The following is a 14,375-nucleotide window of genomic DNA, read 5'->3' on the forward strand; positions in this document are numbered from 1 at the left end:
AAATAAACACTTTCTATAAGTTGCCTTGGTCGGAGTGTTTTTTCAGAGCAGTAGACAATTAATGAATGTGTGCCAGGTGCACTAAAACCATACGCGAGTTGCCTAAATCCAGTCTTCGGGAGAAACTAAGAGATGTGCTCTTCGCCTTTCTTTCGAATCAGTCACCCCCTTAGATGCCCTCGGGAGCTCTGCTCCCACCCTCATTCTGTGTACCTGTGATTCCTCATCTCCCACATTCTTCCAGGTATCTACCCAGATACCCAGGGTAGCCAGGTATCTCTGTCATCTCATTTCTATGTAGTCCTATAACTATATTAGCCTTCTCGGGGGCTGTTCTAGCTCTTTATCCTTTCTCCTGGGAATTTATCTGCCTTTCCTTGGTCAAAGCCAGTCTCCCTTCCTTCCTGGCAGTACATCTACTACTCATTACACTGCGAACCAACAGCTTCGACCCACAGCTTGAAGTCCTCCCAAACAAGAATTACCATAGATGGGAGCTGGAGAGATGGCTCAGAGGTTCAGAGCATTGGCTGCTCTTCCAGAGGACACACATGGCAGCTCACACCTGTCTGCACCTCCTGTTCCAGGGGATCCGACACCCTCACACGAACGTGCGTGCAGACAAAACACCAATGCACATAAAATACAAATAAAAAATATGTAAAAAATTACCATAGACACACCTTGTCTAGTTGCAAGAAACAGGTACCCGTTCAAACTCATTGGAGGCAAGATGAGAAATTTATTTTATGGTATCAGTTGTCGCAGAAAAATCAACGATAGAGTGCCTAAGTATGCATAATGCTCTGGGATTAATCTCTAGGTTCACAAAATAGAAAAAAGGAGGAGGAGGAGGAGGAGGAGGAGGAGGAGGAGGAGGAGGAGGAGGAGAGAGAAGAGGAGGAAGACATAAAACTCAAGAAATACCATCAAGTGGCCGTTGGACCACAGGGATCAAAACTACTCTTTCAGCTCCTACGCCCTCCCCTTCAGCACCAAGTCTTTTTTAAAGCATATCTGAGCATGTGTCATCCTCACTCTTCTTGCCACCCTGCCTTTCTCTACTTTTCTGCCCACTTGATACAAGTGGTCCTGTATAAATCCCAAGATGCGCAACTCTTCACCTTGAGCCATGTCAAATAAGACTATAGACTGCCAATGGCAGAAACCCAAGGAAGGGACTCATTCCAAGCTGTCTACCTGGGCTACAAATAGCAACTAATTGCCTATTTGTAACCAGAGGGTTCCTCTGTGAAACAAAGTGGTGCTTGTTTCAAAGGAATAGGTTTTAGGGAGATGGGATAATATCCCGGTGGATATTCCCAAACCTCAAAGCAGCTGTATTGTGTGGCATTAAGTGCTTACTAGAAGGATGCCTAGTCGGTGTACAGAGGACCAGTGGGAACAGTGAAGAGGACAGTGCGGGACTCCTCTGACTGTCCAGTCAATGACCTTTAGTGGTTGGAGCGACTTCCAAGAGCAGCTGGAGATGCGTCGTGGCCGCTTGCATGCACTTGGACTGACACCGGAAGTGGAAAAGCAGGAAATACACCAGGAAGCCACTGAGCAGGAAGCAGAAGATGTACAGGAATTCCACCTGGGGATGGTCGATGACGGGTGCCAGCACCAGGTAGAGAGAAACCAGGAGCATGACGGCGGGAAGGAAGGTGGGGACCTGCAGAGGGCACAGAGAGTTTATTTGACCCCTGAGATGGGAAGGATGAGGGATGGGTGTCCCTGAGTTCTGTCTTTCCTACCTACCTCTCAGTTATTTCTACCTGTCACTAGTGATCCTCCTCCAGCATGTGATAGAATACTTGACTGGGCCAGGGGAGCCACCTGCTGGGCTGCATGGGGTGGGGTGGGGTGGGGGGAGAGGCTCTTTAAAAAGCAGAGTTTGGGGCCCAACATTAGCTTCTCTGTGCTATGAGGCCTCTGCATATGTGCTCCATCTTTCTCCCCTATGGCCCTACAGAGGAGAAATGGCCAATAACCCTTACTGTCCCACCCACAAAATGCGCAATACCAAATACAATGGCAGTAGCAGCTGCTGACATTCCTTATCTAGGCCAATGGTTCTTAACCTGTGGATCTCCACCCCTTTGTCTGTGTGTGTGTGTGTGTGGGGGGTCCCAACAACCCTTTCACAGGGGCTACATATCAGATACCCTGCATATCAGGTGTTTACATTATGATTCATAACAATAGCAAAATTACAGTTACGAAGTAGCAGCGAAAATAACTTTATGGTTGGGGGTCACCACAACAGCATGCGGAATTGTAGTAAAGGGTCTGAAGCATTAGGAATGTGGAGAACCATTGGTCTAGGCCTTGGAGGAGGCAGTGGCCCAAAGATACACTTCATATAGAGCCTAGATTGAAAGATGCTCAGCGTCTGTCCAGGAGGCTACCTTGTAAGTGTGGGGAAGATTCTTTGTCTTTATTCGCAAGTACAGGAGACAGCCAAAGGTGGTTCCAGAGGTGAGCCAGGAGAGGAAGCTGTAGTGAAAAAAAATGGAAAGTGTAGCTGAGGCCCTCTCTGATAGAGCCCGCCTGGATCAGGACCACATAGTGAAAGAGCAGGGGGAGCATTTGGTTTTCTTTAGAGGAGAGCCTACATCTAGACAGATGGCTCAGGGGTAAAGAGCAGTTGCTTTTACAGAGGATCCAGATTTAGTTGTCAATACCCATAGGGTGGCTCACAACCATCCTTAACTCCAGCTCCAAGAGATCTGATGCCTTCTCCTGACCTTTGTGGAAACCAGGCATGGATGTGGTACAAAAACATACATGCAGGGCTGGAGAGATGGCTCAGAGGTTAAGAGCACCGCCTGTTCTCCCCGAGGTCCTGAGTTCAATTCCCAGCAACCACATGGTGGCTCACAACTATCTGTAGTGAGCATCCTCTTCTGTGTACATAATAAGTAAATAAATCTTTAAAAAAAAAATACATGCAGATAAAACACATATTCATATAAAATAAAATCAATAAATCTTTTTTGTTTTGTTTTGTTTTCCGAGACAAGGTTTCTCTGTGTAGCTTTGGAGCTTGTCCTGGAACTCACTCTGTAGCCCAGGCTGACCTCGAACTCACAGAGATCTGCCTGGCCCTGCCTCCTGAGTGCTGGGATTAAAGGCGGGCGCCACCGCCGCCGCCGCCGCCGCCGCCGCCGCCACCACCACCTGGCATAAATCAATAAATCCTAAAAACAAAACAAAAAAATCCAGAGATGACCCTGTGAGTCACAAAACAAATGGAATTGGGATAAGAACGTGGTAGAAGGAAGGGATAGGGATTGGGGGTGGGGCGGGAGGATATGAGAGGGCAGAGGGACGAGTGTGGCCAGAATGTATTTTATACATACATGAATTTCTCAAAGAATAATTGCTTCTCGGCCTTTCAGCGAAAATCAAGTGTGAAACAGTCAAAATAACAAATTAATGTTTAAAATAAAATCTTTTTAAAAAAGAGGGCATGGTGGAATCTCAAGGAGGCTATGCTCACCGGAGGGGGGCTCAGGAAAGCAGAGCTCTTCTCCCAACCCATCTTTCCTTCAGGGCTGATGACATTACATGCAGGTGGATAAACACCCCATCAGCCCTTGCCCCTGTCCCTTCCAAGGTCTATAGTTTGAGTGGCTGCTGCCATTCTGATAAAATTCCATCTGAAGGTCTAGTGTAAGAGCTTAGTCAGTAAAGAGCTTGCCGCACAAGCGTGAAGACCTGAGCTCAATCCCCAGAACCCATGTGGAAAAGCCAGGTGTGGTGTTACATACAGGCTTGTAATCCCAGCACTGTGAAGGCAGAGACAAGTAGATTCCCAGGGCTCACTGGCCAGGCAGCCTAGCCTAATGGGCTAGTTCTGCATGTGGGAGGCAAAGGCAGAAATTTTGCCATAAGTTCTAGACCAATTTGGTCTATATAGCATGTTCTAGAACAGCCAGCGCTACACAGTGAGACCCCATATGTGCTGGCTAGTTTTATGTCAATTCAACACAAGCTGGAGTTAGACTGGAAGAAAGGACTATCAATTGAGAAAATGCCTCTGTAAAATCTGACGATAGGGCATTTTCTTAATTAGTGATTGATAGGCGGAGTGGGAGGGGGCAGCCCATGGTGGGCAATTCCATCTCTGGGCTGGTGGTCCTGGGTTCTGTAAGAAAGCAGGCTGAGCAAGCCATGGAGAGCAAGCCAGTAAGCAGCACCCCTCCATGGCCTCTGCATCAGCTCCTGCCTCCAGGTTCCTGCCCTGTTTGAGTTCCTGTCCTGACTTTCTTCAATGATGGACTACAAATGTGGAAGAAGTGTAGGCCAAATAAATCCTTTCTTCTCCATGTTGCTTTTGGTCACAGTGTTTCATCACAGCAATAGAAATCTTAACTAGAACATTGTCTTAAAAAATATAAATAACAGGCCGGGCGGTGGTGGCACACGCCTTTATTCCTGGCACTTGGGAGGCAGAAGCAGGCAGAACTCTGTGAGTTCAAGGCTAGCCTGGGCTACAGAGTGAGTTACAGGAAAGGCACAAAGCTACACAAAGAAACCCTGTCTTGAAAAACCAAAAAAAAAAAAAAAAAGATTTCATTTGCCGGGCAGTGGTGGTGCATGCCTTTAATCCTAGCACTTGGGAGGCAGAGGCAGGCAGATCTCTGTGAGTTCGAGGCCAGCCTGGGCTATAGAGTGAGTTCCAGGACAGGCTCCAAAGCTATGCAGAGAAACCCTGTCTCAAAAAACCAAAAGAAAAAAAATATATAAATAACATATAAGAAATGACTTCCAAGTTTGATCCCCTGACCTCCACATGCACACATTCATGCATACATTCACACACACACACACACACACACACACACACACACACACACACACACACACCTGCATGCACGTGAATACATACACAACTTCTATCTAACCTGGCAAGCAAGAACCAGAAGAAGCTACTTCTTGAGGTGACCAAGACTACAAAGTGTTAGGTCCTAACTGAACAGATCACCCCAGGACTCTTGCTCTGTACTGAGACATTCTTGGTCACATTCCCCAGTCTCTCTACCTGAAGACTCGTGTCCCCTAGACCCACAATGGATTAGATTTTGTTATCACCATATAACGATTTCCATCTTTCTCATGGGAAAAACAACGGAAAGAAAACATTTGTGACGTGGTGTCCCTAAGAATCACACCAAGCACTGAATGTCCTCTTCTAGATTAGACAACAGAGCAGGGAACATGTGACGCCCGAGAAATTGCTAGAACTCCCTCTGCACTCAGATACTGTGCTCATCTGGCCATTGAAAAATGAAGCCTGCTTCAAATGAGCTTAGAGAATGGCTAGTGGTTATCACAACGGCCCGTGCTATCTGTCTTAAGGAAAATGTCAGAAGGGACTCAGAACATCCCCTTCCTGTGCTGAAATCACTCACTGTGCCTAAACAGCTTGGTGTGGATCTACACTGAGTTCTGGGACCGAGTCCAGAGCACAAGTTCAGACTACAGAGGGGGGAAAATCATGCCGTGTCTAAGGGCTTCCCAGCAGTACGATGCCTAAATGTCCTTTTTCTTTAAAGGTTTATTTATCTTATGTGCACTGATATTTTGCCCACATGTATGTCCGTGTGAGGCTGCCAGATCCCCCTGGAACTGGAGTTACAGTTGTGAGCTGCCATGTGGTCACTGGGAATTGAACCCTGGTCCTCTAGAAGAGTAGCCACTGCTCTTAACCACTGAGCCATCTCTCCAGCCCCTCCTAAATGTTCTTTAGCATCCTCTTAGCAACAGAATGAAGGGAAATAGTGACAGCAGTAGCACCAGCCTCAGGCTATCTAGTGGTGAAACACCGGTCTTACTGAATGGAGGGAGAGGAGAGCCATGTTTAATTCTGGAAATGTAACAGAGAGAATGGCTGAAATATATGTATAGGCGTGAGGATTCTGAGCCTGGGCTTTCAGAAATGCATCACACACAGGTGTGTGTGTGTGTGTGTGTGTCTGTGTATACATATATATATAATATATATGCATGTGGAGCTCAAGAGACACAGATGCACTCCTCTATGTGTGTGTAGATAGATAGATAGATAGATAGATAGATAGATAGATAGATAGATAGATCAGTGAGTAGGTAGGTGGGTGGGTGGGTGGTTATGTAGATAGGTAGGTAGGTGGATGGATGGATGGATGGATGGATGGATGGATGGATGGATGGACGGACAGAGAGACAGATAGACAGACAGATAGATATTATTTGGATATAAAATATTTCCCCACAGATTCATGTGTTTGAAATACATACTGTTTGGGGAGATGATTGAGATGTAAGGGGATGGAGGCGCAATAAAGAAATGAGACTCTGGGTTGCTGGGTAGGCCTTGACATTTATAACACCCAGCTTCCTGTCCTCTCTCTGCTTCCTGGTCCACTGAGATGTGAGCAAGCAGCTACACACACCTCTCACCACAGCCTCCAAACATTGCCATTCCCATGCCTTCCCTGCCATACTGGTCTGCACCCTACACATGCCAAAATTAATCCTTTCTCTTTTAAGTTGTTTCTTGTCGGGTATTTGATTGCTATGATGAGAAAGTTTATGTGCGTGCGTGCGTGCGTGCATGCATGTATGTGTGCGTGCGTGCGTGTGTGCACATAGGAGCCCCGGAAGAGAACACACACATTTATGTGTGCAAGATTGTACATAAAAGGGTATATAAATACAAAGATGTCTAGGACACAGATACCAGCCTGGGGATGTCTCGCTTACCTCAAGAGGTTGACGAAGGTGCTGAAGTTGCCTGGAATGATCAGGACCAAAGCCACAGCAGTGGTGAAGACCATGGCTGGGGCTGGTGTCAGTCGATGCACATGAATCATGGACATAAGCTGGGGCTGGAAAACGGTTGGTGTGAGAGAAGCTGCACATCAGCTACAAGAAGCACTCTTGTCCCTGTCATGCTTTGGACACCAGTGTGCCCAATCTCATGGTCATTTGTACCATGGCTTCCAGGGTATATGTTTCCTTGGGCTGCTATGACACACTGGATTATTATCCTCCAAATAGTCAGTCTCCTAACTCTTTGCCTCTACATCAAGAATACAGTTTTCAACCATTGGTGTGAGCTAGACTGTGTCCCTCAATTCATCCAATAAAAAACATGAGCACAAATGACAGGCAAATACTCTAAGTGTGATTAGACGTTTGCTTTGACATCTTAAACCCCAATTCCTGAATTAATCAAGAAATGCCCCCTCAGGAGCCACCTCTGCTTTATTTGGCCTGCATCCCTGAAATAGAAACAGCCCCCTTCCAAAATCAGAATGACCCAAACAGGGCCACAGATAACATGAAGAGCAACAGTTGAACGTTGTTGTAAGTCACTGGCAGTCTGGGGGTTGCCTGTTATTCAATATTATTATCATAGTAAAAGCTAACACAGAGCCGGGTGGTGGTGGTGGTGGTGGTGGTGGTGGTGGTGGTGCTGGTGGTGGTGGTGGTGCACGCCTTTAATCCCAGCACTCGGGAGGCAGAACCAGGCAGATCTCTGTGAGTTCAAGGCCAGCCTGGTCTACAGAGCAAGATCCAGGAAAGGCACAAAGCTACACAGAAAAACCCTGTCTCGAAAAACAAAACAAATCTAACACAGGAGCAAAGAATCCCTGAGGGAAAGGGGCATTGTATGCACTCGGGGCCTCCTTCCTCTGGTCTCTGAACTCTTATTATTCACAAATAGGCTCTATCACTTATCTCCTCCACCTCACATAATCCAGGACCACGACAGCCCTGAAACCTGGAAGAGACTGGGAATACATCAGAAAGGTATGGAAGGGCCGTGTCCCATTCTCAGAAGAAAAGAGGGCCACATCTGACTGGGGAAGTCCAGGCTTGGCCTAAATGCTAGGCTCGGGTAGGAGAAGGCAGAGGTGAAAGGTCTCCCAGCACCCTTCTTGCAGCCCAGACCACCTCACTTAACTGCAGATCCAGCCTCTTACCATGTGACCTTCTCTGGCAGCTGCGTAGCACAAACGGCTGCCGCTGAAGAACGACCCGTTGACGGTACCAAATGTGGAAAGCGCAACAGCCAAGGGCACCAGCCAGGCCCAGGACCCCAGAACCTGATTCCTAGAACAACAGAAGCATCATGGGAAAGAGTTCTAGCAGGGACTAGGAAAGGGGCCCCAAGGCCTCCTGGGAAGTAGAGAAAACAGTGCATTTAAAGGCCAGTTCAGATCCACATAAAGCACCCTCCGTCCCTATCCCTAAATGCAAGGCACACACCATGTGACACACTCACCCCCAGCTCACAGCCATGGCGTCAGAGGAGAGGATCTCCAAGGGCGACATAACCAGCAGGTAACTGATATTGACCAGGACATACAGGATGGTGACCAGGGGGATGGCAATCATCACTGCCCACACTAGGTTCCGCTGCAGGCTCAGGGAGAAGAGGGCAAAGGTTAGCCAAGGAGACCTTTGGAGGCGTTCAGAACTATGCTGTCCACAGGACCACTGCTCCGAACCCTGGAGAAGGAAAGCATTGTGTTCCTGCCCCATGAGAACACGATCCCCATGGCATGGGCACACAATCAGGTAGATGTGTGCTGAGTGACATAAGGTACTAGGCAGAGGGTGGTAGAGATACAGAGGTATCACCAGAGCTGCCTGGATGAAGAGGGCCTTCACCTGGGCTCTCTTTGAGGAATGGAAATGACGCGGGAAGGTGGGAAGGAGAATTTCCCGCAGAGGACACCAGAAGAGAAAGGAAGCTAATGATGTCACCCGTCTGCCGATGTCACACGTTTGCAATAGGTATGATTGGGCCCCTCATGGGAACATCTGATTAGCACATCTCCTCTTTAGCCTTAAAGCAATGACAATTTCCAGAGCTTTCTGCCAGGACTGAGCTCTGCTTGTGGGAATTCTTGGACCTGGAGAGGGAAAGGAAAGGGGGGGGGGGGGCACAGAATGGGGCGATCATCTCGACCTATTTCAGCTCTTGGTAACCAGCCGCCCTGTAGACGCTGTCCTTACTCCTTATGTGCCCGTGTATGTTGGCAGGCACTGTCCTTTCTGGCCTCCAAGTTCATGTTCACACTGCTTCTGCAGAGCTGTGGTTAAACTCCAGTCTCCTCCCCCAGGAGGCCCTATCTGACTGTTCTGCCATGTCTGTCATCCTCCCTCGAGGACCATGCCGCTAGTTAGTGAAAATGAAGTAGACGAGACAGCCATGGACTCTTGTATGAGTCCCCCAAGTCCCCTTCAGCTTTAAAATCCAGGACTCTGAGTGCAAAGGAAAGTGCCTTGGCCACAGAATGGCTACAGCAGCTACCACCCAGGGGTTGGAATGTGGCTCTGTCCAGGCTCACACAAGGTTACCTGTAGCTAAGGTACTCTCACTCCCACAGGCCTTTCGGGATGCCCTGGGCACAGTGAGCACCCAGTATGCATGAGTCAACCTCACACGCAGTCAGGTCAAGGAACCTAGTATGCTTTTGAATTTGACCTCTCCCTAGGCAATTTTCCCAGTAGTAATGAGCTGTGACAACTGTAGAGTCCTGGGTGGGATCATAGATATGTTTCTGGCCAACATACCACAGGAACAGTGGGACTCCCTGTATTTTTTTTTTTTTTTTTTTGAGCTGAGGATCGAACCCAGGGCCTTGCGCTGAGCTAAATCCCCAACCCCTCTCTGTACTCTTGAGAGCCCTGAATTCTTCATTCAAATCCCAAGGAATCTGCATATAAGGCTGACCCTGGTTTGGCAAAGTTTCTGTAGTTTCTTTGCTGGAGGTGAGGAAAGTATGAACTAAGTACACCCTTTAGGAACAAGTTAGGGCAGAATTTCAAATGCTGGCATTACGGTGACTGGCTTAGGTTTTGCTTTGAAACCCACATAAAAAACAAACACAAAAACAAACAAACAAACAAACAAACACCCTGGCTCTAGCAGAGATCAGCAAACAATAGCCATGAACCAATTCTAGCCCATGGCCTGATTTTTGTCAATAAAGTTTTATTGAAATACAGCTGTGTTCCTTTATTTACCTGTGGCAGTATTCCTGCTACCATAACAGAACTGAGTAGTTGTGACAGGGACTAATGAATATGGGGCCTAAAATCTTAACCCTTGGATTCTTTCTAGAAAAGCTTTGCTGATAACCACTGTAACCATGGGAGCTTGTCTTTAACTTCAGGGGCTGACTTTCAGGACCCTGCTCTTTCCTCGACCTAGCTGAAAGCCCAGGGTCTAGATGGAGAAAGGGGGCTCTATGGCTGTCAGGCCACCATATGCACATGCTACCCACTTACTTGTCAGTTTCCCAAGCCATCTGCCAAGAATGTACCAGTGAAACCTCAGTGCCCTGTGAGGAAGTCAGGGCAGTTATTACAAGGTCCCTTTTCATAGACAAAGACTTAGGAACATGAGATTATATGCAAAAAATTAAAACCACCAGGCATGCCAGTAACTCCTGCAATCCCACCATTCTGGGGTGAAGATCAGAAGTTCAAACTTAGCCACAACGCAAGTTCAAGGCCCACCTGGGCTGCAGTGAGACTTGCGTCCCAAAGAAGAAAAATAAAAATAAGGATGAGCTCCTAGGACTCCGAGAATGCATTCTCTCTCTCCTCTGTCTCTGCGTCTCCTTCCTCTGTCTCTCCTCTTGTCTTTTTCTCTTCCCTCTGTCTCTGTCTGTCTCTCCCTCCGTCTCCTCCCTTCTCCCCCTTTCTGCTTTTACACTTCTCTCTCTAAGCTACCGTTCTCCCCTCAAGCTGCCCTCCAGTGAGCCTTTGCCAAGACTCTGAAAGTTGGAATGCCCCTAAGCCAGCCCAGTGGGGACAGCAGAAGACTTGCAATTCCCATTCTGTGAGAATTTGAAACTCCTGCAAGGGAAAAAAAAGAAAAGAAAACAAACATCTGAGAAAATATATTTATAGCAAAGAGTCAGTATATTAATAACCAAAGATCCAAATGCCACAACCAAGTCCCAGGTAGCCCTTCAGACCAGCCAGCACACTGATTATCCAGTCCAGGCTCACAGGTAGGGTGAACAGGCATGGCTGGCTTGTTCCCCAAGCCACAGTATGCTATGTCCTCAAGTGGCTCCCAGGCTTCAGAAACTATGAGTACGTATCTACTGGAATGTTCTGGAGGAAACAATCCAGGAGCTAGCCAGCAGCATCAATTAAGAATGCTGGCAGTATGAATTCAGAACAATTCCCCTTTTGCAGATTTTAGTTTTCCCCTGTTTAAAAAAAAAGGGGGGCATTGATGGCTACCTCGAGAAGAAGGATGCATGCAAGGGGTATGACAGTATGAAGCACTCTGCTTTAGTTAGAAGCCATAGTTAAAAATGCCATAAACTAATCAAAGCAAATGGGCCACCATGCAGGTCCCACGAGTACATCCAGGGAGCCTCGGTTTCACATAGATTGTTAATGAGCTCGGTCATTTGAGTATTTAGTTGGACACCCCCCCACCCCATCCCTCACCCCACCCCCCTCCCCCACCCCCACCCCTTCCTAGAGCCGCTGATGTTCAGAGGTTCGGCCCCAGAGCAGCACACTCAACTCACCTTTGGGTTTTTGAGTTCCTCTACCACCATGTTGATGTTATTCCAGCCATCAAAGGACCACAGGCCCTGGTAGAAAGCCATGCCGATGCGCCCTGCCTGCTGGGTTGTGTTGTGGAAGGTAAACGGCAGGGATTCTGGGGATTCTGTACGACTACGGCCCTGAGCCAGCACCACGGCCCCACCTACTACAATGACAAGCAGTGAGAACACTTTGGCGGCCGTGCACACGTTCATCACCACCGTGGACATCCGTGAGCTCCAGTAGTTGATCAGCAGCAGCAACAGGATGCAAGAAGAAGCAACGATCTTGACCATGATCTGAGGGAGCGAGGAGCAGCCTGGGTAAAAGGGAGCCAGTGTATACTCCGCGAAACTCAGAGAGACGGCGGTGATGGCAGCTGGTTTGGCCACCAGAACAAATGTGTAGATAACCAGGAAGGCAGGCAAAGAGCCAAAGGTTCGCAAAATGTAGGCATAGTCTCCCCCAGATTCAGGAACCAGGCTGCCCAGTTCAGCATAGCACAGGGCACCCATCATGGCCAGGAGGCCACAGGTCGCCCAGACAACGAGACTGGCTCCAGGACTGCCCATGTAAACCAAGACCCCCTGTGGGGACATGAAGATGCCAGAGCCAATCATACAGCCAGCGGTCATGGACACTGCACTCCACAGGCCAATCTCCCTCTTCAGGGCCAGCCCCGGTGCCCCACTGCTCGGCTCCTGCCCTGCCGGTCCGGCACTGCCATCTCTCTCCTCACTTCTCTCCATCTCGAGACTTCAGTAGATACTGCCTCTGGTTGGTCGGTGACAGGGACAGGCTCCGGTACCCATCATCTGTGGGTTTCCTGGAGGCGTTAATGATTACAATGCTGGAGGGAGTCCAAGCCAGAGGGTAAAGACGCAGGGTGCGATCTAGGAGCTGATCTAGCCAGCGCCAGACCAGCCCAAGCCTCAGTGCAGACAGACTGTAGGAGCCACGGGTCAGAAACAGTCATGAAAGGTCCGGGAGAGAGGGGTTTTGAAATCTCTACTAACAGCTGCGGGGGGCGGGGTTGGCTCGCGCTTGCTCCGCCCAGTGTGAGTTCCATCCATCCTCAGAACAGGTGGAAGAGGGGGAGAAAGGAAGGGAGAGAGAGAGAGGGCAAGAGGGGTTTAAAAATTTTAAAAAAGGAAGGAGAGAGGGAGAGAGGGAAGGGAGGATTTTCCTTACCCTGTTCCACCGCAACATGACCGCTGGATGGATGCTTACTCAGGATCAGTAGGACAGCCAAGCAACTGCGTCTTGTCTTCCTTACCTCCCACATCTCTCCCTCCCCTATCCCACTGTACCTTCTGCCCCTCGTATCCCCCATTCCACCTTGGCATCACGTGTAAAGCCTGTAACTCCTAGCCACTTCCTTCCTTCTTGGTGGGGAGCAAGCTCCATCCCGAGTCTCCTTCACCAAACCTCCTGGTTCTTCTCTGGGCTCGACTTAACTCGACTGGCTTTAAGACTGTATCAGAATCCTTGCTTCCCGGTGGACTTGGTAAAGAAGTCTCAGACTCCCCCAGGTGGTAGTGGTGATGGTGGGGGCGGTCAATCAACCCAAACGGAAGTATGTACAAAAATGTGGCAGGAGCCGGGCGGTGGTGGTGCAGGCCTTTAATCCCAGCACTCGGGAGGCAGAGCCAGGCGGATCTCTGTGAGTTCGAGGCCAGCCTGGGCTACCAAGTGAGTTCCAGGAAAGGCGCAAAGCAACACAGAGAAACCCTGTCTCAGAAAACAAAACAAAACAAAACAAAACAAACAAACAAACAAACAAAAACGTGGCAAGCAAACCCGTTGCCATGTACGCTAACTAAAACATAAATTGACAGAGCACTGTTCTAGGATGGCACTGCTGATTTCAGATCTATGGCCTCACAGTTGTACGACCTTGAGCGAGCTCTCTGAATTTCATCTTACCCCTCCATTGGTTAGTAACGCCTCTCTTGTAGAACTACTTGAAGAATTAACTAACAATTTGAAGAAGCTTCGATAGTATATGAAGCAAAGTAAGCATTTCATCTCTGTGGCCACTTCCCTCACTCGCTGGATAACGTTCATTGGTTCCACTGGGGAAAAGAGGGATTGATATTAATACCAGGAAGAGAAAAGATTAAAAGGATATGTATGTATGTATGTATGTATATAATATTTAATTTAATAAATTGATATTAAATGGATATTTAAATTAATAAATTATAATTAATGTTAGGTGTTCTGTGAGTCATTTGAAGAAAGACGTCAGTCCAAAATGAATTTTTTAGGCCTATGCAGCAGCAGGTAAGTCCAGCCTCTGATGGACTTGAACCTCCAACAGCCGAACAAAGGCATATTTGTGGATGGTCACACAAAGTTGGGTTTTGGGTGAACAAGTTCCTCATACCAAAGTCCCGGGTCTAATCTATATGGTCTCTGTAGAAAAGCATCACGCCTTGCTACTTTAGTTCTTACAGTGTACCATTTGCAGTACCCAATAATCCAAGAGCTTCAAGCCTGCCAGAAGCATCTGGTGATCGAAGTCTTGCAGGGAGGGTGTAAAGCTGCTTCAGAAAACAACTCTAGAATCACAGAAATCACAGAAAACCATCATTATTCCCCACAATGATCTCTTCAAGGTTAAAGCACTTCTAGAAAACAGCTATCCACTCTGTTTACCCGAGATACAGTGATGCTGCTAGATTCCTCCAATAATTTAACAATACTAAATTTCTTTCGTCTAAAACAGTATTTATTTCAGGATAGTATGTGTAGCTTTTTTTTTTAATTGATCATCCCTTTTGTTAAAAAAT

General features: G+C 47.9%; 1 protein-coding gene across 2 annotated transcripts; it reads right to left on the bottom strand.

The window, feature by feature from the left end:
• Positions 1–1,295: 1,295 nt before the first annotated feature.
• On the bottom strand, positions 1,296–12,350 carry LOC118571323 (b(0,+)-type amino acid transporter 1-like). 2 transcript variants are annotated; one of them, XM_036170237.1, is made up of 6 exons: positions 11,562–12,329; positions 8,282–8,415; positions 7,980–8,109; positions 6,754–6,878; positions 2,412–2,499; positions 1,296–1,675 (listed from the first exon to the last, which is right to left on the bottom strand). In XM_036170237.1, exons 1-6 carry the CDS (start codon positions 12,327–12,329, stop codon positions 1,445–1,447), a joined length of 1,476 nt encoding a protein of 491 aa, XP_036026130.1. In that variant the 3' UTR covers positions 1,296–1,444. The 2 variants fall into 2 exon arrangements, with proteins under 2 accessions (XP_036026130.1, XP_036026131.1); XM_036170238.1 differs by lacking the exons at positions 1,296–1,675; positions 2,412–2,499; positions 6,754–6,878; positions 7,980–8,109; positions 8,282–8,415 and adding an exon at positions 10,903–11,231 and having other exon boundaries at positions 11,562–12,350.
• Between the last annotated feature and the right edge of the window lie 2,025 nt (positions 12,351–14,375).

Source organism: Onychomys torridus, chromosome 21, assembly GCF_903995425.1.
Source record: "Onychomys torridus chromosome 21, mOncTor1.1, whole genome shotgun sequence".
Taxonomy (NCBI): Eukaryota; Metazoa; Chordata; class Mammalia; order Rodentia; family Cricetidae; genus Onychomys; species Onychomys torridus.

What these genes read in the sequence shown, in the direction of transcription:
- LOC118571323 (XM_036170237.1), bottom strand. Translation starts at nt 12,329, where the DNA reads ATGGAGAGAAGTGAGGAGAGAGATGGCAGTGCCGGACCGGCAGGGCAG. An exon ending in AGGAACTCAAAAACCCAAAG is followed by an intron (nt 8,416 to 11,561) that starts GTGAGTTGAGTG and finishes CTGAGCCTGCAG; the next exon opens with CGGAACCTAGTGTGGGCAGT. An exon ending in CTGCCAGAGAAGGTCACATG is followed by an intron (nt 6,879 to 7,979) that starts GTAAGAGGCTGG and finishes ACCGTTTTCCAG; the next exon opens with CCCCAGCTTATGTCCATGAT.